Source organism: Parasteatoda tepidariorum, chromosome 6 (assembly GCF_982258835.1).
Source record: "Parasteatoda tepidariorum strain Cologne lab strain chromosome 6, Ptep-v5.0, whole genome shotgun sequence".
NCBI classification, from domain to species: Eukaryota; Metazoa; Arthropoda; class Arachnida; order Araneae; family Theridiidae; genus Parasteatoda; species Parasteatoda tepidariorum.
The window spans coordinates 107,149,276-107,176,525 of record NC_141760.1 but is presented as its reverse complement, the minus strand read 5'-3'; the positions used below and the strand labels follow the sequence as shown (position 1 = coordinate 107,176,525).

Genomic DNA, 27,250 nt, shown 5'->3' with positions numbered 1-27,250 from the left:
TTATTAAGTATTCACAGAATATATCTTTTATTTTTACAATAAAAAGAAATCTCATATAAAATATATACAATTAATAAAATTTTTTCTTCTTCAAAAAAATAACACATTATTTACATTATACAAATAACAAACATACCTGGAACTGGAAAAATTCAAAATAATTTATTCAAATATAGAGAAATTAATTCTTTCTGGGAAGACGTGATTTTACAGATTTAGTTTGCTTTCTTGCAGTGCTATGTTTTGAGATATTAAGATCTTGAAATTCAGAGCTCAAACCATTGGAATTTATTTCTAAGTTAGATTGATTTGCATTGTTATCACTTGCAATAATAGTAGAGACTTTGGCATTTAAAGCTTGTGGAGTAGAGTCAGCTAAATTTCTAGAAACACCCATATTCATTTGTCTTGTTTCTGATTGCAGACTATTGCAGTTGTAAACTGGTAAGTTGGTGGAATATCCAGGCAGATTCGTTCCATTTTGTCTTGTCTCCGGTTGTAATCTATTTTTAAGAAAAGAAATGTTGAGTCTGAGAAAATCATAACAATAATCATTATAGCTGAATTTAATTTTTTAGTGAATAATTTAACTGTTCATCACACAAAAAAATCTACAAGAGTCACACATACCAATCACTAAATGGAAAATTATAAAAATTCTGCTAATTTTTTTGAATGGTTAAGAGATAATCAACATTTTGTCATATGGAATTCTTGTTTCAATGACTTTTTTTTTCAAATATGAAATATAGAAATGAAAGTACAGTGAAACCTCCGTTAAGCGGAGGTTCATGGGACCAAAAAATTTGTCCGTTTACGGGAAGGGTACCCTAATAACGAAATTTAACACCGTAAATTGTTTTTAGAATATTCTCAAAGATGTAGAAATAATTGAATAATATCTACAAGGATACTGTAAATATCTACAAGAATATTTATTTAAACAATAAGAAAGATAAAAAAGAATTTATAACGAAGTTTGATATAAATACATAATTCTGGATGTAGCTACAGATAAATAAATATAATTTTCCTATTAGCATAGATACTCAAGTTAGAGATATGATACCAAATAGGAGCGTACTGTCCTCAATCCGTTTCAATTATTAGGTTCAATAAAGAAATTTTCAATGGGAAAGAAACATTGAGAGAGTCATTTCAACTTGAGGGGTCTCATAACCTGTGTGGTCCAGATGAAAAGATCAAAAGATGCCGATGTCAGAATTATTTCAGGAGTGCAGTACCATTTTTTCTCCCTTCTTTACAAAGATAAGGCAAGGTGACAGGAGAAAGATTGATTTTTCGGTGGTGAAATAGCTTAACAATATTTTTAGTTATGGATAAGGCAAAAAGTTTTATTTACATGCTTTAAAAATGGTGAAAATTTGAATTTTTTTAGCTTGCAATTTATTTAGAAAAAGTAGTGTCCGGTTTGTAGAGATAAAAAACAACGTTTCAGAACCAAAATGACTGTCCGCGTCTGGTTACGGGAGTGTCCGCTTTGCGGGGAATGTACGTAATGGTTTATTCATAGAAGATTCCCGGGGAAGTAAAAATATGTCCGTATTGAGAGGCGTCCGTTTTGCAGGAGTGTCCATAACAGGAGGTTTCACTGTATATAACTTTAAGATTAAATAAAAAAAAAACTTGCACTTATGTCAGCTTAAAAACATATTACAAATTATTTATTAGTTATATGCTTGTAAACTAGCATAGATATGACATATTACTTCTACTAACTACAATTGTAAACTTCGTACGCTTCAAAAATTAGATGACAGTCGACATGTTCAAAGAGCATCAAAAATAGTTGTCTCTTTTCAAGACTTGACAGATGTGATTGTGAATATAGCAAAGCAAAAATGATTCGGAAAAAAGCAAAAAGTTGCTAACGAAAAATGGAAAAAATAAAGGTAAGAAACAAAAATTAGAAAAAAAGGCCAATGAGAAAAAAGATGAAATATGGGGAAAAAAAGTCTCCTGGAGGCAAAATGTATTTCCATGCGTTATGGAGATGCGAGGAAGAACTAACGTCGTTAACAAGGTAATCAGCATTCAATTTCTCTCGTTAACGACATTAATTCCACCCCATCTTACCATAGCGCAAGGAAATGCATTTTACCCTGATTTGCCTTTTAGCCACTGTTTGTGCCTTCTTTTTTTTGTTCGGTGTTTCATCTTTTTTCTCTATCGCCTCCTCTGGTTTTTCTAGTTTTTGTTCTTTATCTTTGTTTTTCCATTGTTCGTTGGTAACTTAAAATTTTTTCAAATCATTTTTATTTCGTTATATTCAATCCATCAATGGAGCCTATTTTGGATGCCCTTCAAACATGTCAACTGTTATCTCGTTTTTGTGTGCTTTTATGCTCATTAATTGATTCAGTATTTGGCAGATTGCTGTCACTTGAAGCCCATTCAATGATACTCAAAATTAACCAATTTCAAACATTTTATTCCAGTACTTATTCTTTAAGAGGGGCAGTGAAAACACATCTCTCCAATAAAGTTGCTCACAGTATTGATGCTGTTTTAATAAGAATCAAATATATAGATATAATACTTTATACCTGAATTAATAGACTTGCTACATATAAAGAGTGCAGCAGTTACCAATAGTGATGTAATACTAAAATTAATTATCATTGGCGATAATAATAGCAATTTCTCCATTAACTTTACTTTTCTGTACACAGATTTTTTTCTTTCAAATTTCAATTAGTACTTAGCTTAATTAAGTAAGCATCATTGACATAAAAAATGGTACGTCAGTTCTTTATATTTCTCCTAACATAATAAGTACCTTTTCTAAATTAATTTTGCTATTTAGTAGATACACATAGCTAATTTTTTTTGTTTCAATCAACCCAATGGTAAAATTGCAGCGACATGGCGACATTGTAGCAGAACTTTACAGAGTTTTTGCAGGAAGATTTTCCTTTTGGGAAGTAAAAAAATTTGTTTACTTTTCTGCAGAAATGTACACATAAAATTTCAATCGCGCTTTTAATTAAATACTTTTTGAAGCGCTCAATTTATGCTGCTATCGTAAATCTATTTCAATTGTATTTTCCACATTTATTGACAGTGATTTTCAAATGGCTTTTAGATATGGGAAATTCAAATTGTGCATTTGATCATTTACTTTTTAAGGCAATGATTATATAGATTTTTTTTTGGCAGATATTGCTTTTGATTTCCACATAGTTTCTAAAACTATATACTTTTTCTATGAGATTATTTATAACAACAATCAAATCGTGAACGAAACATGCATTTGAGTAACCCCTCTCTGAAGAGTACGTTTAGCATGATTTCGTCGTCAATCTGTTTTTCGGTAATTACTGCCACAAATTTCATTATATTCAATTATATTTTAAAGTGATGATGATTTGAAAAATGCGCAAATATCGCCATAATATTAGAATGAGAAAAATATTACATATTCAAATAAAAAATTATCTTGATTTTGTAAACACAATGCTATTGTTACCTTGAATTAGTAACATACATCTTTGTTATTATTGAAAGTATCTTGCAGAAAGATATTAGTGCTAGAGAGTTTTGACACAGAAAGCCTGAAAACATTCTGCAACAAGGTCAATCGGTACTGATTGCCAAAATTACCACCATCAGTACCACTAGCGATCATAATAGTATGGTGATATTGCATTTTACTCAAGTAATATTAGAATTTAGAGCAGCTTGATTCAATTTTGGCAAAAAATTGCTGGATCAGATATTTCCTTTTGGAGCAATTTGAGCAGTTGTTCCTATTAAGCAATATTTAGGTTCACTTTGGTGTATAATATAAACATAAAATTTTAATTTAAAAAAAAAATTCTAGGGGTGGGGAACAGTTTGCCATAAAACCTAAATTTTTAACTGCTTCTTATTTGCTTTGTAATGAACTAGTTAAAAATTATTCTGGCTACAAGACACTGAATTTTTGAAAACTCGAAATTGAAAACTTTGAAAACTTTTGAATTTAAAAAAAAAATTCTAGGGGTGGGGAACAGTTTGCCATAAAACCTAAATTTTTAACTGCTTCTTATTTGCTTTGTAATGAACTAGTTAAAAATTATTCTGGCTACAAGACACTGAATTTTTGAAAACTCGAAATTGAAAACTTTGAAAACTTTTGAATTTAAAAAAAAATTCTAGGGGTGGGGAACAGTTTGCCATAAAACCTAAATTTTTAACTGCTTCTTATTTGCTTTGTAATGAACTAGTTAAAAATTATTCTGGCTACAAGACACTGAATTTTTGAAAACTTGAATTTCGAACATCATAAAAAAAAATTCCTTAGAGCCGTCAACTCATAACTTACAATCGTACGTGCTTTTGTAACACATTTCGATTAATTTTCAGAAAGAAAAAATAAAATATCCGAAAGTCTAAATATTTTTATTGTAAGCAAAAAGTGAAAATAACTTCTTTGGTAAGTGAATTTTACAAAATTAACTCTTAAGATCTAACTTGAAGCTTACTTGACACTAATTTTTAATTCATACTTAAGTCAGTTTTTGCGACTTTTACGCAAGACACCAGAAATGAGAGGATATCTAATCATTTTCTTCCTTAAACAAAAGAGAAAAAAGAAGTTTGAAAGTTAAAATTTTTATTTTTAGCAAATCTCTAATACTTCTTTATTATTCAGTATAATATGTATGCTTACTTATTTGAAATGAAAAATGAGTCGAGAAAAACTTCCTTGGTTTAATAGTCATTCGCATTAACGGTTATTTGTATTGATGAGCATCTCCCCTCCAGAAATTTTTTAAAATTTAACAAGAAATGTTATGAGTCATAAAATCAGAGTTAAAAACAGTAAACTAGTCAAGTCAAATTGGTTCAAAATGGACTGGAAATTAAATTGATGAATAACTAACGGCAATGACGCTGAATTCAGAAAATATCATCCATTAATAAAGTTCAAACTCTGAACTATATAATTTGGAAATCGTTAAAATGAAAGAGAATGTAAAATATTTTGTATTATGTAAAGATAAAAAAATGCAGACTAGAGTAATAAATATATATATGTTTTTTAAAAATTTCGATCTTAAAATATTGTTTTTTAATCAAAAAAACTTGTTAAACTTTCATTACTCAAGCTAAGAAATATCAAGTAATGATTAAATTAAGCCAGGGGTGATTGTGAGCCCAAGTCAAAATTCCGGAAAATTTCTTGAGTTAAAAAAAAAAACAGTTTGAATTGAAAAATTAGAAAAAATTTAAACAAGGTTTTTTTTTTCCTTCCCTTTTCTCAATATTTCTTAGTTTACTTAAAATTAAAATTTTACATATACCTATACCATTACACATACCTATGATGACCTAGAGAAGTAATTGAAATTTACAAATATGTCTTTCTTTCTTGAGTTTATGATTATAACAACTAATTACTGATAAAAAATGAATATTAATCATGAATATAAGCTTATAAACTATATCTATGGCTCTCCCTTACAAACAAATAAAGTAAATTATGTTTTTAAGTTCCACCTTTGAAAATTTTATTTCCGGAAACTTCTGTGATCAATGATTTTTTGAAACGTCTGGACCTTCGATCTCCGGAAACTTCCGGATCACTGTTAGCAAAAATTCCGGAAATCCGGATTTTTTCCTGAGCACAATCAGCCCTGTAAAGTATATATATAACGTCACAACCTAGTGGAAGGATTAAAACAGGTCTTAGGCAAGGAAAGAGGGTACCAAATTTATTTATTTGACACAGCAGTCATGAAAAAGTACACGAAAAGTTGCGCTCCTCGGTTACATGTTAGGGAAAATCTTGCAAAGTAAAATCCGTAAATGTCTCTATTTAGGGAAAAGAGGGAAATCTTAGAAATTACTATTGGTTTATGAAATAGGTCGAGTGATTTCCACGAATATTAGAGGGAAAAATGTCCTGCTTTTAATTAAATGCATACTCGTGCCAAAAATAGATTTAAGGACAGGATGTGGCTTTTAAAAGTGTGAGAAAGTATTTTGATTAGAATAATAAAATAAAAGAATACTCAGAAAAGAGCTAACATAAAAAGATTAAATTGAAGCTTTTTATGTTACTTATATATAAAGCACACCTTGGTATTGATTTTGACTGAGCAGCACTGAATGGTAGAGGAGAGTTTTCCTTTTCATGCAAATCATCACCAGAAGCTTTACCATTTATTGCCTAAAAAATAAATATAATATTAGTAAGATAAAGGATGAAAAAAAAAATTGCTATATACATTTTACTATAAAAATAAAAAGTAATATTAATATAGAACTTCAAAATATTGTTCGACATAAACATTAATATTGTTAAATTCAGAAATTTACATGGAAAAAATTTACACAAATCTATGAAGGAACTATCTGCATCAAGATTTAGTTAGTTTTTACATATATTTGCATAATTTTGTTTTCATACATATCAAGAATTTCTTAAAGATATATTACAAAATATACTATATTTTTCTTTAATTTTTGGTTTGTATAGTCTATGCATTCTTTTAAAGCATTAAAACAAGTAATTCTTTTTAGAAAATGAAAAACAAATTTTTTTGTTCAAATTTTTGCAAAAAAAAAAAAAAAAAAAAAAGGCGATAGTTTACAGATACATACAGATATAATAGAATGTAAAGAAAAATTTAACTACTTCACAAATAGGAAAGTTTTCTGCAAAGCATGGAGGAGGCCTATATTCAAGAATTAGATTATTCTCGTGTAACAGCTTGGTAATTTCACTATTATCTGAAAAATAAATTCTTATTAATAGGTGAATATAATCCTTTATATAAATATAATTCCCTTTTACTGTAATTAAATTACATTTAACATTTTATAATAAATAAAACAAAAATTACAACTCACACAAGTTAAGTTTTCGATTTTCTCCTTCAAGTTTACCTATTGTTTCTTGATACACTCTAATCTGCTCTATCTGAAAGTTGAAAATAAAACAAACATAAGTTTAATTTTTTTTTTTTAAATCAAATTTTTTTTATTTTATGCTTGTAAGGAGATTAAATTGAAAATGCAAAGTTATTTCTTTTCTATAATTCAAATAATCGTTCATGCGCTTTTACCTTGCCAATTAATTCATCACGACTTAAAGTCTAAAAGGATTCTAAAGACATTAATAAAGGGTGGTAATGGATAGACCATCTATAAGGCCAAATTCACAATAAATGCTGCAAATAATTGTTTTGATAAACATCTATATTCTAAATTTTCATTAAAAAATGGAACAAATTTATGGTTGTGTTACTGATTATTTTTTTTTAAAAAATGTGTCACATACAACATTTTTAATTATAAAGATTTTAAAACAACGATAGACAACAACCAACAAAATTCAAAGGGTTTTAGTTTTGAATTTGATCTGTTAAATGCATACATCAAATACTTTAATGAAAAAGAGAAAATGCTAATATAAGCATTTACACTTAAGTTATAATAAATGGATGCTTTAAACTCACAACTATAACTGAGATTATTTTTCCTTCGGTTGCAATTACCCCAAGTTTTGAAAACAGAAACTTAAGTATATAATTACACGCACTCTGAATGATCTCTGATTCTAAAACGTTCAATATACAGTATATGCAAACAATATCTAGATATCTGTAAGCAATATACAAAATAATATATTGGTCTTCCGAGAAAAAAAAAAAATTCAGAATTCAAATGAAACTGCTTTTAATAATTAACACTGATTATGTGCTACGCTTATGTACAGTGGTGAAGTCACAAAATAGTGATGCAACAGGTGAGAGCGCCGATTTTTGTGCAAAAAACTGGCCTGTTAATTGTGTGGTGCTTTTCCAGGGTGCATAGCCCAATCTTTCAGCAAAAATAAGCACCTTCTAAGTACTTTTTAAGCACTCAAAAATATTTTTCAGCACTATATAAATTAACAAAATGCAAAATAATTTTCAAAGACTTTACATGATCATGATAAAATAACTACTTTCTGACAAAGAACCCTTTTCTTGATTATACTAGCCAGCATTTTCCTGTTCGATTTCACAGCGTGGAAAATGAAGTCTGAAATTGAGAATATATTGCAAAATACAGCAGAGTTGCACACGAGAGTGCAAGAATCTCAGTGAACCAAGCCCAGTAAACGCACATGCGGATTCCCAAGTATTTCATCATGTAAAATGTTGAATAGAACAATTTGAAAACAATGCTTTTGCAAAATACGCAGTGAAACTCAACATGGTGAAGAGAGGGTATCAGCTACATATTAGATTTTCAAATTCATGACTGATTTCAATTTTTTCATGACTTAACGAAATTACTATTTTCTCCGAAAAAAAAAAACACAACAATAAATTAAAAAAAAGCATTATAATAACATTAATTGAAATGATAGGTATAACCAAAACTGGTACACTCCGCATCTTCATATTTTTAGATCTTAAATTTAAACAACAGTGTAATGAAAGAGTTAAAGCAATAAAATAGCTGGAAAAAAAATACAAAAACAAATAATTTTTTCTTCTTTTTTTTTCCAGCAGAATTATATTCTAAAGATACTTTTCTTCTTTATAATAAAGGAAAGAAGTACTCCGGATTTTTCTGTTCTCAATTCGGAACAAAAAAAATTTGCCAATGACTGGCTTGCTTCAGCTAGAATTTTAAATTGATAAAATAAAATAAATAACATCAAAAATTCTGAAATCGCAGAAGTTGAAAAGATAATTCGCTCTAGAAATTATGTTTTTTTGTTTATTTTTTGAAAGAACATAAATTTTAAAGAACATGATAGACATTTTATATTTTAATCAAATATGACTGTGCGTGGGGATTTTGTTACAAATTCAGATATTCAGAGCATCATGGAATTGGGGGGGGGGTATTCCACTTTAAAAATTAGATTTTTTGACGACCTAAATACATGATTTTTTTTTAAAAAAATAGGTAAAATCATGACAAATTTTGTTCAGTACCGAAATTCATGACTTTCCATGATTTTTCATGACTTTTCAAGTGCACAGATACCCTGTAAAGAAAAAAAAAAATCCCATTTTCGAAAAGGGAAAACTAGGCACTTTTTAAAAATACCCCATGAAACAAAAATAATCGAAAATAAGCACCCATAAGTCCCCGCCTTCCAAGCTATAAGAATAAACCCTTTTCTAAATGACTTCTCCTCTGCGTAGACTTTAGGATTTATGTCAAGCCATGGTATTCACACACTAGTTTTTTTTTTTTTTTTTTTTTTACTGATCAGGGATCAAGAATTTTTTACATAACTATAAAATTTATCCAAAATAATATTAAAAATTTATTTGGTTACCACAGATGGGAAATTAATTAAAATTTAAGTTGGTTCTTTAAACCTAGATGATTTGAAAGCACAAAGCTGCTGTTCAATTTTGTCCATAATATCCAATCAAGCCTCTTTAAATATTTACCAATATAGTGCTTCTTTTGTATTATCTCAGTTTGCGAAAATTTTTTGTCGTAAAAAAGGTTGCTTTCTTTTTTTTAAGCTGGTATTTCTTTTCATTTTAGCTCAGCTTGAGCCCGAAAACCCTGGTTATACTATCGGTTTTACACTTTTTATGCTTGGAAAAGCACATCTAAAAAAAGTAGATAAGTTCATTATTAAATAAATAAATAAAATGAAATACGTAACGAATTGCGCATTGTAATAAAATTTAAATACTCACTTCTATAGCTAGTCTCTGATTTGTGTTACTTTCTCTTTTAAGTTCGTTTTCAAGATACTGAATTTCTTGCTCTTGCTTATTAGAAGTTCCTTCAAGCTTGGTTATTTTTTTGATTAATGCTTTGTTCTGTCAAAAGTAAAAGCTTTAAGTTAAGAAAACAATACATTTAAAAATAAAACAATATTCTCCGATATGAATAAAAAAATCCAAAAAAAAGTAAAATTGGCAACAATTAATTCATATGAAGTTATTCAGTATCATTGAAAATATGAAATAAAGTTATTCAGTATCATTGAAACAGTTGGGTGTTTGGTATTTTGTAAAAGTGTTGATCAGAAATCTAAATTAGTTTCGGAGCAAATAAAAGCAGCAGCTCTTGTAATTTTAAAATAGTTAGGAAAAAAATTAATACTTTTGTGGCTCTTTAGAGTAATATTATAAAATTCAGAATTGTTATAAATTTTGTGCAACATATACATACATAAAAACTCCCCATCAAAATACACAAACTGAATGCAGGGCACAGGATTTATAGGCCCCAAGACAAAATCCGCTACGGGTTCATCCCAACAAAACACAATAAGTTAAATTTTCATACTTTGTAAACTTTTTCATGAAGACTTTCTGAAACAATGGTTTACCTTTGATTCTTGAATTATCAGTTTTCATAAATATACTAAAACATTAATTTATAATTTCTTAATCATTTTAAATAAAAACAAATTGTTTGCTATTTTTTATATTTATTGAATCGGCTGGACTCAAAGCTTTTGCCACCATCAATGAAAGATACCCTAGCAACAATTGGGTACACATCTGCACAGATAGCTAAGCTGAGCAAACAACTGGACGAGCCGGAGCTGGTGTTTCTTTCTTCAGACTTTTTCAACTTAAAGAGCCTTTGAGTCTTAACTCAGATAATTTCAATAACTCAGTCTTAACTCAGCTAAATTTTTGTCATTTACCTGGCTCTTGAGAAGATCTTGCAGACACCAGAGAAGAATTTTGTCTTTTTTCTTTGATTGTCATGCTGCAATACACACTATCTCAAATTATGCTCCTCAACCTACAGCCATTGAATTCAATAGTAAAACTGCTATTAACGCTCTACTATCAACGGGTAAGAAAAGAATACTTCAATCAATTCCCAGATATTGCTTATGAGAGCCCAGATGTTTTTTTTATGGGGAAATGAAAATGCAGATAATCTCGCCAAAGAGGCATCCTTCTTGGACCCCCATGTGTCCCCACTAACTGAGAAACGTCAAAATCCAAATCAAACAAAAAATTCAAAGCCACCGAGCAACCTCCAACAGAGATGAAACTGTTGGTAAATCGTGGGAGGGCTTTCTAACATCTTGTCTCACAAAAACACTTCCTAGAGCTATTGGAGTCTCATCCTTCCCATTGCTCACTGGACATGACTACCTTCAGACACACTTGCATCATATTAAACTTGCTGACACCCCGACTGCATTTTGTGTGAGGAACACGCAGACATGAATGGCGGGCATCTATGGAACTGTTTGGCCCTCAAAGTTGCTCATAGTTCTCCTTACTTCAAAATGATCTCCACTCCCGGAGATAGTTCATATTTGCATTGTATTGCAGACTTCTCATGCTCAAAAGATCAACTGAAGAACATAATTAAAAAATTTTTTTAAAACTAAATCTGAAGAATTTTTTCATTAAAAAATTGTAGAACATTGCAAACACATATAAAAAAAAGCCTTCTGCAATTAATAAAACAATAATTTCAATTCTTGTAAATAAATTCAACCGGGTCTCCTTTAGGGGCAATTGTCACTGTCTCTTCCCCTCCCCTGAGCATGGTCTTGCACTAACTTTTCAATCATTAATGGACTTTCTGCAGATCTCAAGTCAGCAGATGCTACTCTAAAAAATATCACCGACTACTAAAAAATACCACTGATTAGTTCAAGATAGGTAGTACATGTGTTAATAATTTTATTTCCAGGAAAATTTTAGTGATTTGAAACAGCAAACCAGTTGATTGCCTGTTTAAATTCCCTTTAGAAAGATCGAATTGGTCTCATGAAAATTAAATTTTATTCAATGAGTAACTGTTTCATTCAACTAAAATTTTTAGTAAAGTAAAAAAAAGTAAAGTTTAAAAAAGTAAATAAAAAATAATAGAGCATGTTAGACTCTAGATTAAATTAGACTACCTTATCAGTCTCCTCACATACCGTGTCTTGATACTTTGCAATAATCTGAATTGCTTTGAGATGCTCATGTTCCACTTCTTTTCTTGCTTTCTTTTCTTTATCCAACTGCTCTTCTGCAGCACTTAAGCCACTTGCTATTTTTTTCTAAGAGCAAAAAAAAGCAGAATTGTAAACAAAATAACTATGTAGGAAAACAAACAAACAATAACATACAATTCAATTTCTGAGAATAAATAATTATCAAAACATTACCTTTTCCTTCTTAGAATTATCTAGATCTCTTTGTAAGCCATCTATTTGTTTCTCTTTGCGCTTTAAAGTTTCATTTAGATCTTTGATATTGCCCATCAAGTGATTTATGCGCCCACTCGATTCCTTGAAATCAGCAATGAGTTCAGAATTCTTCCTTTCTGCATTGGTCAGTGCCTCACTTTTTAGTCTCAAATCAGTTTCAACAGACAGATTATGACTACGCAGAGCACTCAACTGGCGTTCTAATTCTGTTTTCTTATTTTCTAATTCCTGTAAGTGGAGAATAAGAGTATTTAAAATTTAACGAAAGGGTTAAGTCAATAACAAAAGTTTTCATAAACAAATTCCAGTTTAAACTTCTATTTAAAACTAATTACATGATCGTAGTTGGACATGTCATAGGGCAAAACTAAAGTTTGCCACAAGCCACTAAATATAACAATATATAGGGATTAAAAATATTGCTTCCTAGTTGCTACCTATAGCCACTTTCTCATTAAAAAATGCACCTCATGCAACATTTAATTATTTTTTTAAATAAATATGGAATTATAATGACTACTTTATAAGGCTCCATCATCCTAATTAAAGCTAGTCCATGTTGGATATATTTAAGTTGTGAATTAAAATTCAATATATTTATTTTTGCTGAATATTTTTTTCAAAATGAAATTTTAATAAAAGAATACTTACTTTATTTAATCTCTCTAAACATGACACTCTAGCTTCCAAGTGTTCTATGTCCCTTTTCAGTTTCGTTTCTCTGTCAATTCTTTCACTTTCAAGTCTATTCTCACCTTCTCTTTGTTTCTAAAATTGTGAAAAATAAATTAATAAAATAGTGAATTACTATCAGATATACAAATATGTAAGCCCATGAAGAAACAAATATTTTAACTGATTGCAATAATAAAAAGTTTCTTGAAAATATGCAAATTTATAAAACAAAATTAGTATAAATTTGTTTAATTTTTGCACAAAGTTTAAGTGGGTTTAATGATTTCAACAAAATATCCGTTTTTAAAAAGTTTATATATCTACCTTAATCTGGGAAGAGAAAATCTGGGTTTTTATAATTTTTATTTAGTTAAGTAAGTTTTTAAACATTTTTGTTAAGTAATCTTTTAGAATATTTTTTATTTTCATATTAAATTTAATTTCTTTTATACATGGTATATTGAAAAATATTTTAAAAGCATGTTATAATGGATTTGAAATTTTATGGTAAAAATGATTGTGAATAATTCTCTGATATCGCAGTGAATAAAAGGGAAGGACACGAGAAAAAAGGGTAATAATGAATTAATGCATGAATGACTCAGTTTTTAGAAGAAGTTAATAAAATAATTATTTGTAGTACAGAAACAGTAATCAAACTTTTTTGTATATTTGCTGCTCACTTAATTTTTTTTTAAAAAAAGAAGGAAAATGCAAAATAATTATTTTTTGATTTCTGAAATTTGGACCCTATGATGAGAAATCGATAGAACTTCATCCAGTTAATTTTTATCTATAATAAAAGAGCTCTAAACATATTGCATTATTATTGGTTTAGCATTTGTGTTGTTTATTTAAATACCATAAGAAATAGTGTGATATCGATATAAGAAAAAGATATTTTGCTAGCACATTTTATCGATATTTTCAAGTTTTCCATTCAATGCACGAGTCACAAATTACATAAAACAATAAATAACAATGTATTTTATCAAATGAAGTTGCTCTCGACGAATTAGTAAGCAGAGAAAAACATACACCAAGAAGACCCTTTTCAATTTAAGCTATTTTTCTAAAATATTAAAAAAAAAAATTATTCAATTTTTTAAAAAAAATTTAAGATACTAAAAAAGACTTTTAAAACCTAGTAGTATAGAGGAAAAACTATTAGGCAGCCCTGGAAGTAGAATTTCTGGTGAAAATCTGCTATGCTAGTTTGCCTGCGACCTCAATAGTCAGAAAGATATTATGACACTAATAATTCAGTTCAGAGATACATGCCATAACATTTTCAAATTTAAGGTCCTAAAAAATTACATATAAAAACTTCTTATTGTTTAAATTTAAATACATTTTTACACAATGAAACTAAATTGATTAATCTCTATACAGTTAAGTCTGCTATCAAGTAACAGAAAAAAATTTGCTTTTTGCTAATATTGTGGTGTTCAGCTTCTTTAATTTCATCTGGAACTAGTTCAGAGATGTTTTAAAAAGGAGTCTTTGCAATCCCCCCTCATTTGCATGTATTATATAGATATATAAAGTAGAAGAAAAATAATTTCTTGATGCTGCAATAATTTGCAGCCCCTGTTGCTGTGCTGGAGGGTTTCTGGCAGCCACTTTATAAGAAAGGAATTAAAACAAAGAAAAAGTTCATACATTTAAAAGTTTCTCTCTTTCCTCCCTCAGCATTTGAGAATGCCAACTCTCTCTTTTGTCTATTTCAGCATTTAGTTCTCTTTTAACATTTTCAAGTTCTTGTGACTTCTTTTCTAATGCTGATTCTAGATCTGATACTTTTGCCCTAAAATTATTTTCAAGGTGGCACAATTGGTTCTGCAATCTCTGATTTTCTTCCTGAAAAAGTAGCCACAAAAGTATTCAATATGAACATATCACATAAGAAGGAAATGCAAAGAATAAATGTAACATTAACATTATATAAAAATATAAAATATTAAATAATTTAAATATATATATATATATGTATAGTACACACCAATAATGAAAATTAAGCGGTCCAATAAGACCACCTATGTATCAGGGTGCGTAGCCGAATTTTTTATAAAAAAATAAGCACCTTTTAAGCATTTTTCAAGTATTCAAAAAATATTTTTAAGCACTTTGAAAAATATTATAATTAGGCTAGGTTGGCAAGTTTTTGACAATTGATCTGGTTTATCACCAATAGAAAAAAAAATTGACAATGTTTAGTTGGTCCCCGTAATCAGCAAAAATTAGAGAGATTTTTCGATTCTGTTACAGAGGGCAGAAAATGAAGTCTGAAATTGAGAATCCCTTGCAAAATGCAGCAGGGTTGCACATGAGAGCAAAAAATCCTTACCACTGAATCCAGCTCAGTATACGGAAGTGCGGATCAAACATGTAAAACAAATGGTGCTTTCATACACTACAGACTGGCGGTACGCAGAAATAGATTGGGGTTGAATTAATTGTGAAAACGTTCAATAGGACAATGTCTTTTTTAATAAACTGTGGCAAAAAAAAAAAGTGTTAAAGAAAAATATGACATTTCGGAAAAGGGAAAATTAAGCACTTTTAAAAAACATCCATGGAAAAAAGCACCTTTTAGGGCTTTTAAAAAACAAAAATTGAAAATAAGCACCTTTCAGCACTTTTCAAAAAGGCTACGCACCCTGTGTATTCATTTAGCTGCCCAAAAATTTAATGTGGTAGTCAAACTAGAGAAAAGAAATTGAACTTTATAATTACATAATTCATGTTATCAAATACATATAAAAAATATTAATTATCATCTATAACATTTTTAAACTAATTAGGTGCATTACCCGATAATGATCCAAGATTAGTATTTATTAAAATTAAATGAAAAAAAAAACTTAAACAATATTATTAAATAGATTTAACATAGTCATTAAAATGCGGAAACAAAATAAATAAATAAAAAAATGCAAAACAGAAAAAGTAATAGCTAACAAAATATTATTGTAATCTAAAAATTATAACACAGTCTTTTCATCATAGAAAAAAAATGGGTGAGAATTTCCCACCCTTTCTCAAAAACAGGGTGAGATTTCAAAAAGTTAAGTGAGATTTCTAAAAACTAAAAAAACTAAAAAACTCTTGAAAAAAAATCATTTCTTTAATTATGATACATTTTAACGTCTTCTATTTTTTAAAGCATTGAATATTTTTGGTGCATCATCATAGAAGATTTTGCCTTTACAAGGTATTTGTCCATCTTACATAAGTGCATAAAAAATTTGAACGTCTTACATGAAGAAACCTTACCTACGGTAAACACGTGGTTGCAGAGAAATGTGTTCTGAAAGGGGTTCCGTGGTTGTGTTCTGTTGTTCGAAAAGTTTCTGAACAATACTGGTAAATAGGGAGGCTAGATAATGGGGCAGATGTTGAAAATAATGTAAGATCCAGGAAGAAAAGTGAAACGGATTTTATTCTAAATGGCGTAATTCGAAGCTTTTTCCAAAATGCGAGAAATTGGCGAATTTTGAAATTGATTTATAGAATGCGCGAATTTCTCGCGGTAATAATTTTTCATTGCGAGAAAAGAAAAAAATATGCGAGATTCTCGCGCTGTAGTGAAAACACTGTAACATTTTAAATAAAGTCAATTCTAAAGGAGAATGTTTTATTAACAATCATACTAACAGTACATGGACACAGGACAGCACAACATGTAAATTTGAAATTTAAACTTAAAAATTTTCGGATCAGACACTTTCAGTCATTCCTTTTGAATACTACGCATTTGAATACCATTCCACAAGTAGAACAACAAAATTAGCACAACAATTTTTTTTTAAATGCGTGGAAATCAATGCAAAAAAACCCCAACCTTTTCCCTTACTATTTTGTGAATTCCATACATATTTCAAGGCAACAATGATCGTCATACTGATATATATATATATGTGTGTGTGTGTATACACAAGAATCTACAAGCATTCGCAACTGTTTAGAGCAAAAACCAATTTTTAACCATCAAAAACAGTCTGATTTCAGTTTTAAAAACTGATATCAGAAAATAGTCTGATTTCAGTTTCCATTTTACTAAAATACTAGGGGCCATGGCAACTGGGATTAGAAGGCTCATATATTGTACGTAAACTTACAGGAAACGTTTAGCAAATTCTATACCTTCAAGTTCTATATAAAAAAATTCTATACCTTCAAGTTTCTGAAGCCAATAGTCACATGTTGTGTGACAGTTGAATCTGTTGCAGCGAAAAACTTAAGTGATAAAAGTGATACTTGTCTAAAAACAGATGATTGTTCAATATCTAGCTGAGCACTTGGAGGAATATTTCCAACTCTTTCTCCTTTGATTAGGTGTAATAGATAGCTAATGGATAAAAATAGGAAAATACATTAACAGGACTATTTCGTGAAGTATTTAAAATAACTAAAGCAACTATATAAAAAAAAGAGAATATATCATTGTTTTAACTATGTCCAAAAACGTAATTACTAGGTGCTTGTAAGTTTCTAATTAAAAAGCTTTTTAGTATGAACTAATCTATTGTTACGACATGCCACATATTTAGAATCAAACTAGAATTTGGGGCTTTGAATTTAACCTTTATTTTTCAGTAACTCAAGTAAAGTGAGTCACGAATGAAGTAATTCACATAACTCATAGTATAGATTCACAGATAAAGGTAGCTTTCGTTGACATTCACAAATCAACCCGAAATATGACAGTGCTAAATTGTAGATAAAACAGTGATTCACTGTTGTTAATACACAAACATTTGAGAATAAAAAATAGGGGGATTTTGCAAACGGTGAGATTTACAGCATACAAGAGAAATCTTGCAGTAATGGCATAAAAGGGATAGCAAGGGACTCTTCTTTCTTATTACAAATTACCGTATATTCCGGCATATAACGCGCCCTTTTAATACAAAAAATAACATTGGAATTTACGGGTGCGCGGTATACGCCGAATATAAAAAATTATAGATTAAAAAAATTTAAATATAGAAAAATACTTTTATTTTAAAGAAATAACATACCTTTATCTATATACTTCATTGATTTCCGTTATTACATAAATAGTTCATTATATTCGTCTTTCGCTATCAATTACAGTTATTAAAATTTTCTTGTATTATAATTAAAAAAATTTTTTGTAATATCTGTAAGGTGGGACCTAAACATGTCCCACTCTAAAAGGCTTTCTGGTTTTCTTACGCAACCAGGACGGATTTGCCAGATGTTTTTTACCCACAATTTAGCACCATTTTTGTCCATCCAGAATCACATTATTGCTCTTTCAATTCTACCCTCGCATACATGTCAAATTCAGTTCTTTTATTTTTGCAAAAGATAGGGAAAGATACTTTTCATTTACAATCTTGAAAGACGAGATATTGCACATGTACAATCCAAATTTTCATGCGCGTTATACGAAGAGTATATCTTAAAATTTAAAAAAAGTAATTAGAAATTACGGGTGCGCGTTATACGCCGGAATATACGGTAAATGATAAAGATAAACCAAAAAAGACATCCATGAAGAGCGGAAAAGTGAGAAAGAGAAAAAAAAAGTAATAAACTGGTCTGCAAAACAGGTACCGTGAGGTAATAAAGCATTACAAGATTTTTTTTTTGATCAGTTTCCTCTTTGAACAATAAGATAAATCATTTGGATGTAAGGATGCCAACTTTCTATGCTTTGTGGGAAAGTTTCTTCATGTGGTAGTAAAGTAAACCTTTTTATTATATGATTCTTGTACTCGTATATATATTTGATTTATTCTCCACACCACTGCAAGTTCAGAAGTTTATCATCACTTTGTCCCAGTTCTCTCGTGCTTTAAAAAGTTGGCAAAATTAACCAAAACTTTGAAAGTCTACCTAGTCTATAAAATATTTTTCAAAAAGCTTAGTAGTTATGCAGATATTTAAAAAACAAATTTCAAAAATTCAAAAGAATTGAATAAATTTTTTTTTTCCGGATGTCCAGGTAATTCTCACCAAAATTCTGGAGTCTCTCGATTTTTATGCAATAGAGTTGGCAGCTATGTTCTTAACCTTCACAGTTTAAGCAGGAAACATGACACAAAAGTACATCACTGAATCACCTGCACTCATCATTTCCACCTAGCAAACGGTTCTGTTGGTAAACAAAGTGTACATCATATTCGGCAGTTACATCAATTATCAGGGTTAGCAGTAGCACAGAACAAGCAAGAACTGATCCGAGTGGCTGCAGTATCTATATGACATGATAATTTAAAGAACGTTGATGCCACACAGTATGAAGTAAAATAAATGGCAGACGATTAATTTTAAACTTTAAAGAAATACAAATTACTAACAGAAATCCTGCCACTGACTTGGCTGTTTTGTGACATGCTGTACTATTATCACAAGATATAAATAAAAATAATATTCAATTTAAACTAAATATAATTTGTTGAGTAACGTAAGCGGCGCATACAATGTCTATTTGCAGATTGTCACACAGTACATATTTTTACAAGGGCAATATTGCATATTTGATTCAACTTAGAGATATAACTGAGATTTTGGAGCCACATAACATAAATATATATAAATTTATATTACATATTATAAATGAATTCTACAATAATATAAAGGAATAATAAAGCTATAGACCATTCAAAATGTTTTTCGAAATAAGAATTTTAAAAAAAGTAAGAAATTTATTGCAAATCTTGCATTAAACTTTGAGCATTAGTTTGTCCCTCCCCCCCAACTTTGCACTGCAAACTTTCCAACGTTAAAGAAACCAATTTTTCCCACATAGGAAGAGGTGGGTTACAGGGAAATTTCAGCATAAATTATCCAAGTGGCTCAATGCTTGGGAGGTAAAAAACAACAAAAAAGATTATCAAAGACACAATTGCTCTATCACTAAAATTAAATAATTTAGATTTACTTTGGTTGAGATTCTTTTGCTTCATTCAGACAAAGCTCAAGAAAATGTATAACTGTTTGAGGAAAAGCAGAAAAGTCCATCAGCAGATTTTGACTGCTTTTCAATCTATGAAGAAATAAAATATAAATTTCTGTAACTGTCACAATCACTGATAAAAATTTACAATGTTTTACACAAATATGCTCTAAACATTTAAATAAATAAATGTATTCAAAAAGTAAATATATTTGCATATGACTTTAATGAACACAAAGGTAAGGAGAAAAAGAACATAAGAGTAAAAAGATGAAGTAAAAAGATTATGCTTCAGATAATTTTTAAATTGTCTCATACTAAAAATTTTCATTTTGAAAAATATTTAAAAAGCTAAGGTGGATATGTTAGACAGCTTCTTTAGCGAATTTGAGTAGTAGTATAAATATATTTGAAGATGATGACTGACAAGTGCATTCTCATTGGACAGGCACATCAGGTGGTTTGATGTAGTTTTCCTCTTAAGTATTTCAGATTTCTTATTTAGCTATATTGCTTAAATTTTATATTTTAAGCTGATGGACTCTTTTTCCCAAATGGAGAAATGATCATTTTTCCAAAGATGTTCACCTTAAAAGCATCTTCCAAAAAAGAAAAAAAAAAAGGTATCACAGGGAGAAATTCTAAAAGTCTCTCTATATTTCCTTACAATATATATTAACATCGAGTCCCCCGATTAAAATAATCCTTTCTTGTCTGTAAAATTATACAATGTAACAATTAAAAAAAAAAATTTAATGGGTATAATCATTTCGAAGTTTGTACAAAACGGGGCATGATTTCTTTAGATAGAAATCATTGTTGTAAAAAATGTACTTATAACTTTATTTGCAAAACTGAAACTGAACGGTACAGAAGAGAAAAGTGAATTTAACATTTAAATTATTCAAAAGCCAATCGACGTGCACAAAAATAACATTTCCACATCAAAACATTTTCTAAACGTTTTGTTAAATGTACATGAAATTAAAATTTTCTATTTTCGAATAATTTTTGTGCTATGAGAGTAAAAAGTGTGGAAATTTTCTGAAATAGCGGTGTCTGCGCAAACAATTTTTCTTTTTTACGGCAGTAATTTTTAAGTTTACAATGTGTGGTAAATTGAACCATACAGTACAAAATACATTGATAACAGAAAAAAATGAGATTTAAATTTACACTAAAACAAATCTTGAATGGTATCAAAATTTGTGATTTTAGCTTCTTAGTAACACTCTTGAAAAAAAGATGTGAGAAAAATTTTTAAAGTATAAAATGCTTTTTAATTTAAACATTTTGAATTAATTTGTCTGAGTAATTCTATTTTGCAATTTTGTCGGGGGAGACTTGACCCCCCTGTCGGGCAAAGTCTGGCGCCATCTGTGTGCAAAATTAACCAAAATTGTTCAGAATTAGTGTGGCATTTAGACAACTGCTCAGATATTTTTACTACAAGAGTCAAAGAATTCAATTAAGCAAATTATTTATAAAAACAATATAAACCTTTGGAAATCATCATCAGACAATTGAAGATCATATAAAAAGAAAGGGTCCGAGTTATCTGTTAAAGTGATGAAAAGTTCCTAAAAAAAAGAAATGTATATTTAGAATAATCAATTAAGAACTGACTTAAAAACAATACTATGAATTTTTTATTTAAAAAAAATGTTTCTCAACTTTTTTTCTTTACATACTTCAACAGTAAGCATATTTGAGAACATGCAAAGTTGAAACTAAAATCATAGATTGAAACTCATATAAGAGGAAGATAGAATTTTTCTACTGACATACATGTATAATTGGAATTTGGTTTCAGAAATTTTAAATCATGTCTTCCCAAAACATTTTTATTCAACATAACTTTATGTTTGCATTTTGCAACCAACTTTTTATTAGTAATATTTAGTTAAAAATTGATTTAATTATAATATAGAACAAAAAGTATGAAAAAAGTATGATTTTGCGATTTAATTATTCAAAACTACAAACACAATCAAAAATATCCCACATGACCTGTAGCAGAATTAACTTAGAGAATCTTTATAAATCCACATTTGCTTCGCAAATATAAGGTCCTTAAAAATTATACACAAAAACTTTATGTTATTTAAATTGAATTTTATTTAATGATACTATTAATGATGGAATAAATCCCTAGACATATAAGCTTGTAATTAAGTAATAGAAAAAAAATTCTTTACTTTTATTTCTTCGCTCAGTTCAGCTTTTTAATTATCATTATAATCAAGTTTATTGATGTTTTAAGATACATCTTAAAAATTTCTCTCCATTTATCTGTAATCATTTAAAAATTAAAAAGAAAACTTTGATGAAAAATAATCTGCAGCACTCACTGCCAAGCTGGATGATTTCTGCTACCAGATCTACATGCAATGGAAACTACATTAATTACAAACAAGAATAAAATTTGACAACTATATTATTGGGACTAATACCGCCCAGCTTTACAAAATCTTCGGTTACGAAAAACAAAAAATAACTTATTTATAAACATTAGGAATTTCTAGGTCTTTTTTATAATACCTATCAGGGTTGGCAAGATTTTGCCACAGGTGGAAAAAACCATGGTAAATACCGGTAAAAACTGTCCTGGCAAAAACAGGTTTTTGCCAAGCAAATTGGCAAAAAGTAGCAAAAACCTATATTTTCCAAGATGAGAGGACAAAAACACATTTTTGATACAAAATTATTCCTAAAATTGAAATATATACTATAAATATAAATAATTACAAAAAAATTAACAAAATTATTATTCCATAATTAAATGATAATGTAATAATATATTATTTTAGTAGTTTAAAACATTATTGATTGGAAAATTTGTGATTATTCTTTTTTTTCCAGTGAAATGAACTTATTTTAAATTAATATAACTATAATTTAAAACATAAAATATCTATCAATATGTGTAGTTAATTATTGTACAAATAATAATTTTTTATAATAAATAATAATATTATGCAAATAACAATATTTATTTATTTGTAAAAAAACATTTATTTTAGGATTCTAAAATGAAAAGAGATCACAAACTTTCAATCTTTTAAAAATTATTACCATTAATTAATTATTAATATGTTAAAAATAATTTTTTCATGTAATGTATCAAAATTGTTATTCCTTATGATTGATTTAAATTTGTTTCAAGTATTTTGTAATAATATTTAATCAGCAATTTAGATCATTTGGTTTTTGCCGGTTTCTACCAGTTTTTGCCGGTTTTTACCACTGTCCTGGCAAAAACCCCTTTTTGCCGGCAAAAACTCCAACCCTGATACCTATATCAAATAAATTCTTTAAATCAATTTTACTAAATCAGTCAAACGATTATGAGTTTAGAAAAAATCAAAAAATTGAAACATTTACCTTTTTCATGGTTGCAGTTTGTTGCCATTCAATAGATAAAAATAATGAACTATAAATAAACAAAATTTTTATATATAAAATATATCATAAAATGTACAGGCCAGACAAGATATAATAGATCAAAAAAATTATAATTTTTAAATCTATTTCAAGTTTTTATTCTTTTTTCTTAACTTTTCAGAAGTAGAAATTAAAATTTTATGGAAAAACATTGACAATTACAATTTTATTATTAAAATCTTTGAATATGTTTTATGCTGTTATTGCTTAGCAATTTTTCAACATTATTAATAAATGTAAAAATTGAGATTACTTCATTTTATTTATTAATCAATTTAAAGAATCAAAATTAAATATAAATAGAGAAATAATATACAAGGATAGCATTACAAATTCAATAAACAATTTGCAATTTTTTAAAAAAAAAAAGAAGCCAATTCTACTTAGTACACACTTGTGATGAAGAAAAGATAAATTCCAATTAGGAAAATCAAACAAATTGGTTCAAGATAAGATAATTTTTAGCAAAACACCAGAGTTTTCCCTAGGAATAAATAGGGCAGGGCGCTGCGCTTTATTACAGAAAAGGGCATTTTGAGTTTCGAAAGGGTACTCTATTCACACTGTAAAAATTTATCAAAATGTGTAATATCTGAATTTGATCTTCAACAATTTTTAAACTAACTAAACTTAGACTATTTTATGTGTATATTTCAAAAAGTAGTTCTCACTCATTATCAAAATAAGTGAAAAATTGAAAGAATTTTCCTGTAATTTATACTGAAAATTATGAGAAAATAAATATTTAAAGGTGCATCTTTTTTTTCAGATAAAAAAGATATTTAAAAATAATTTTAAAATCACTTAAAAAATTTAACTTTAGTAATCACAATTAAACCTATAAACACAGAAAATTTTATCAGTTTGCAATTATTATTTTAACAATGAATTATTTTTTGAAAATGGAATATAAATAAAAAGGCAGTGTTTTTAAGGGATGGTTTATTTTTACAAAAAGGCAAGACACTCCGCCCTTCTAAAAACACTTAGCGAGAACACTGAATACACATTAACGTCACAACCAGAAAAAAGGGAGTGGGGTCTATACCCCTCAATATTTGGGGGAGTCAGAACATAATATTCAGAGAAAACAACTATTTCTGTTTTATTTCCACTAAATTTTACATTATTTATTTAGCTCTCCGACCTCACTAAAAAATAGGTTCTGCATTTTACACTATAGGAAAATGTCCTTTTCCTCTTTAAATTGCCTTGATCTTATCTATAGCATAAAAACTCTTTTTCAAAATCTTTTCGAAAAGTAAAATTTATATAAAAAACAAGATTCAGTTACTAATTTTACGACATTCTTGAATAAACGTATATATGTAAAAATAATAGAAAACAAAATTCATTAATACTAAAATAAAAAATTAAGTGTAAGGTTTTCTTTCATTAGAGAATTTTAACTATTAAATACACAAATTGACAAGTTATTTTTTAACAATAAAAAATTTTGCAAAGCGACACTTGTTTTACACTAAGAGACATTTTTAGACCATTTTTTCCTCATGGGTGACAGAATTTTTTCCAAAACCTCCTTCAGACGATTAAATATATTCTGCTCTCCTGCATATAAATAATAACAAATATTGAGAATCAAAAATAAATCATAAGTTGAGATCAGGCAATCATTGGTGAACACTTTAGTTTTACTTATCTAAAAAATCTGTCTAAATTGTGACATAAAAAAATTCAAATAAATATTTAGATTAATATGTAATACTTAACAATTCATAGTCATTATCTGTAACACAAACTGAATAGTTATCATATAGCAAATAATATTGATCTTTAAGAATTATAAGTACCACATTGTTATTAATAGTTACAATAATTTTGGCTCAAATTTTTAAAGCTGATATATATTACAGAACATAATTAGAGTAGTATATAATAAAAGTATTCTGTATGATTTAATGCCTAATAAAATGTCCCCAATGACAAAAAAAAAAAAAAAAAAAAAAAAATTGCACCAGGTTTTTGATGTCAAAAACTCAATCCTAATACAAAGTGGAGTGTAAAACAAAATATACAAATTATTCTTAGAATATTGATTATGACAGTGATACTATGTAAGAACATGAATGGATTTATCTCTGTACATTTTCATAATATAATAAATTACTTAAAAAGTTCAGAATTGTGTGAGTCCATGATAAAGAGATTGACCAGTAATAATTTATTTTCCCTTGTGTGTTAAACATAGTGTGTCGCAACTTTTATCATTATGACTAGTATAGTATTTAGGACAATTTTGTTCGACTTTATTTGCTTTTATATTTAATTTGTAACTGTATTATCTAGTTATAAATGTAATTCAAAAAATTTGTTTTAAACTCTTTTTTTTTTCTTCATTCATATTGAGTTTGTGAATTTAATATAAATGATAAATTAAAACTATAAATTTAAACACAAACAAAAAAACACTAGGTTTTCTGATTAGAAATGTGAATTTAAAGAGGATGAAACCATAATCATGCTCAAATAAAGAAAATAACGATTTTAATTTATTTATAAGTTCAATTGAATGAATTTTTCGTCATAATAAATGATTGACAATGTAAGTAAAACTTAATTGTGTCCAAAATATATAAAATTTTTGATAAGAAAATCATATCATTAAGCTTTCAATGAAATTGATAAATACCCAGGTATTTATAAATTTTGGGTATTTACCAGAGTAATTACACAGGGTATTTAACCAAAGTTATAAACAACCAGGTATTTTACACAATAAAATATAGTCTATCAGGTGTTAATTTGTTTAAAATTTTCTACTGATTAATTTACTTTACTAAAATTTAAATATGATAGGAAGACTTTGTTTGAGCAAAAATGTCAAAATATATTCTTCTAATTTAAAATATTTGTTATAAAACTTTGTTATATATACAGATTATTTTTCTCAAATTTACCACTTTTTATTTTTATCCAAACCTTTATTCTTTATGGCTACTATCAGAGATCATACAAAATACTTACTACAAACACAAAATCTTAAATAAAAAAACTTTCTTCAAATTGAAACTAATTTCATATTTATTATATGATTTTTTGTACAAATTTTTTATGGGACACAGAAAAAAAACCTATAATAACAACATTGTCTTTATTAGTTTATTTTAAGTACCTATAATAACAGTATCAATCATCTATTACTACAATTAATTAAACAGCACAGGTGTCAATAATAAGTTATTTTTACATCTCAATCTGTATTTTATTGTAAAAAAAAGCAGCCTAAAACTCACATTTTCATAGTAAAAAATTTACATGTCTAAACGTATTATATGTACAATGCTTACTTATCTCAAAATTCCAAGCATTACGAACCTTGGGATTTAACAGCAGCAAAATTTAGGCAATCCTTTGATAGGGGAAAATTGAACAAATATGAACTAATTTTGATTAAGGGGAGATTTTCTATATTGTGATCTGTAGCAGAATAATCGCCAAGTCTTGGTAACTTCCGGGCAGCGGACATAGAGAAACTAGAAAAAAAAAAAAAAAACATCACAGAAAGGGACCAACTTGAAAGGTATAACTCATAGCCACTACAAACCTCTACATATTTATCAAAATACATTTGCTCGTAAAAAATCTACTTGGCACCTTGGCGATTGTGACTGGTGCGCGATTGATCACAATACAGAAATCTAGAAAAAATTTATATTAACTACCGCAAATTTGTAAATGATCCATCAGTAATAGACACAGGAACAGTTTTGGCGAACAACTTTTCTCTATTAGCATTAGAAGAACTCATTTTGAATCCGCCAACTTTCAAAAGTATATAAAAATATGAGTAGAACAGGAGTTCAGTTTGGTTGTAAAAATTAGTGAAAAACAAATATATATGCGTCAGTTCAGCTTAGTAAACAGCAGTTGAGATACAAAACTTGGGACAATGCATTTCATTTTGACACTGTTTTTGAATTTGATAGCGAAAACTTGAGAGAGCCTTGAAAATTAGCAGTGTTAAATGAAATTACAGTTAACAACTGCTAACAGTTTCCTTTAGAAACTGCTAATTCTTAGAAATA

At 28.3% G+C, this 27,250-nt stretch overlaps 1 protein-coding gene across 5 annotated transcripts; it reads right to left on the bottom strand.

Annotated features, from left to right (window-relative positions):
* Positions 1 to 27,237, bottom strand: LOC107451139 (spindle assembly abnormal protein 6 homolog). Of its 5 annotated transcripts, XM_087166403.1 has the most exons (15): positions 26,888 to 27,237; positions 23,145 to 23,193; positions 21,261 to 21,340; positions 19,746 to 19,850; positions 17,006 to 17,180; positions 14,492 to 14,689; positions 12,806 to 12,922; positions 12,113 to 12,382; positions 11,861 to 12,004; positions 9,672 to 9,797; positions 6,862 to 6,931; positions 6,647 to 6,741; positions 6,087 to 6,178; positions 4,488 to 4,577; positions 363 to 503 (listed from the first exon to the last, which is right to left on the bottom strand). In XM_087166403.1, exons 1-14 carry the CDS (start codon positions 26,971 to 26,973, stop codon positions 4,517 to 4,519), a joined length of 1,668 nt encoding a protein of 555 aa, XP_087022529.1. In that variant the 5' UTR covers positions 26,974 to 27,237; the 3' UTR covers positions 363 to 503; positions 4,488 to 4,516. The 5 variants fall into 5 exon arrangements, with proteins under 5 accessions (XP_087022525.1, XP_087022526.1, XP_087022528.1 ...); XM_087166399.1 differs by lacking the exon at positions 4,488 to 4,577 and having other exon boundaries at positions 1 to 503; XM_087166400.1 differs by lacking the exon at positions 4,488 to 4,577 and having other exon boundaries at positions 1 to 503; positions 11,882 to 12,004.
* Between the last annotated feature and the right edge of the window lie 13 nt (positions 27,238 to 27,250).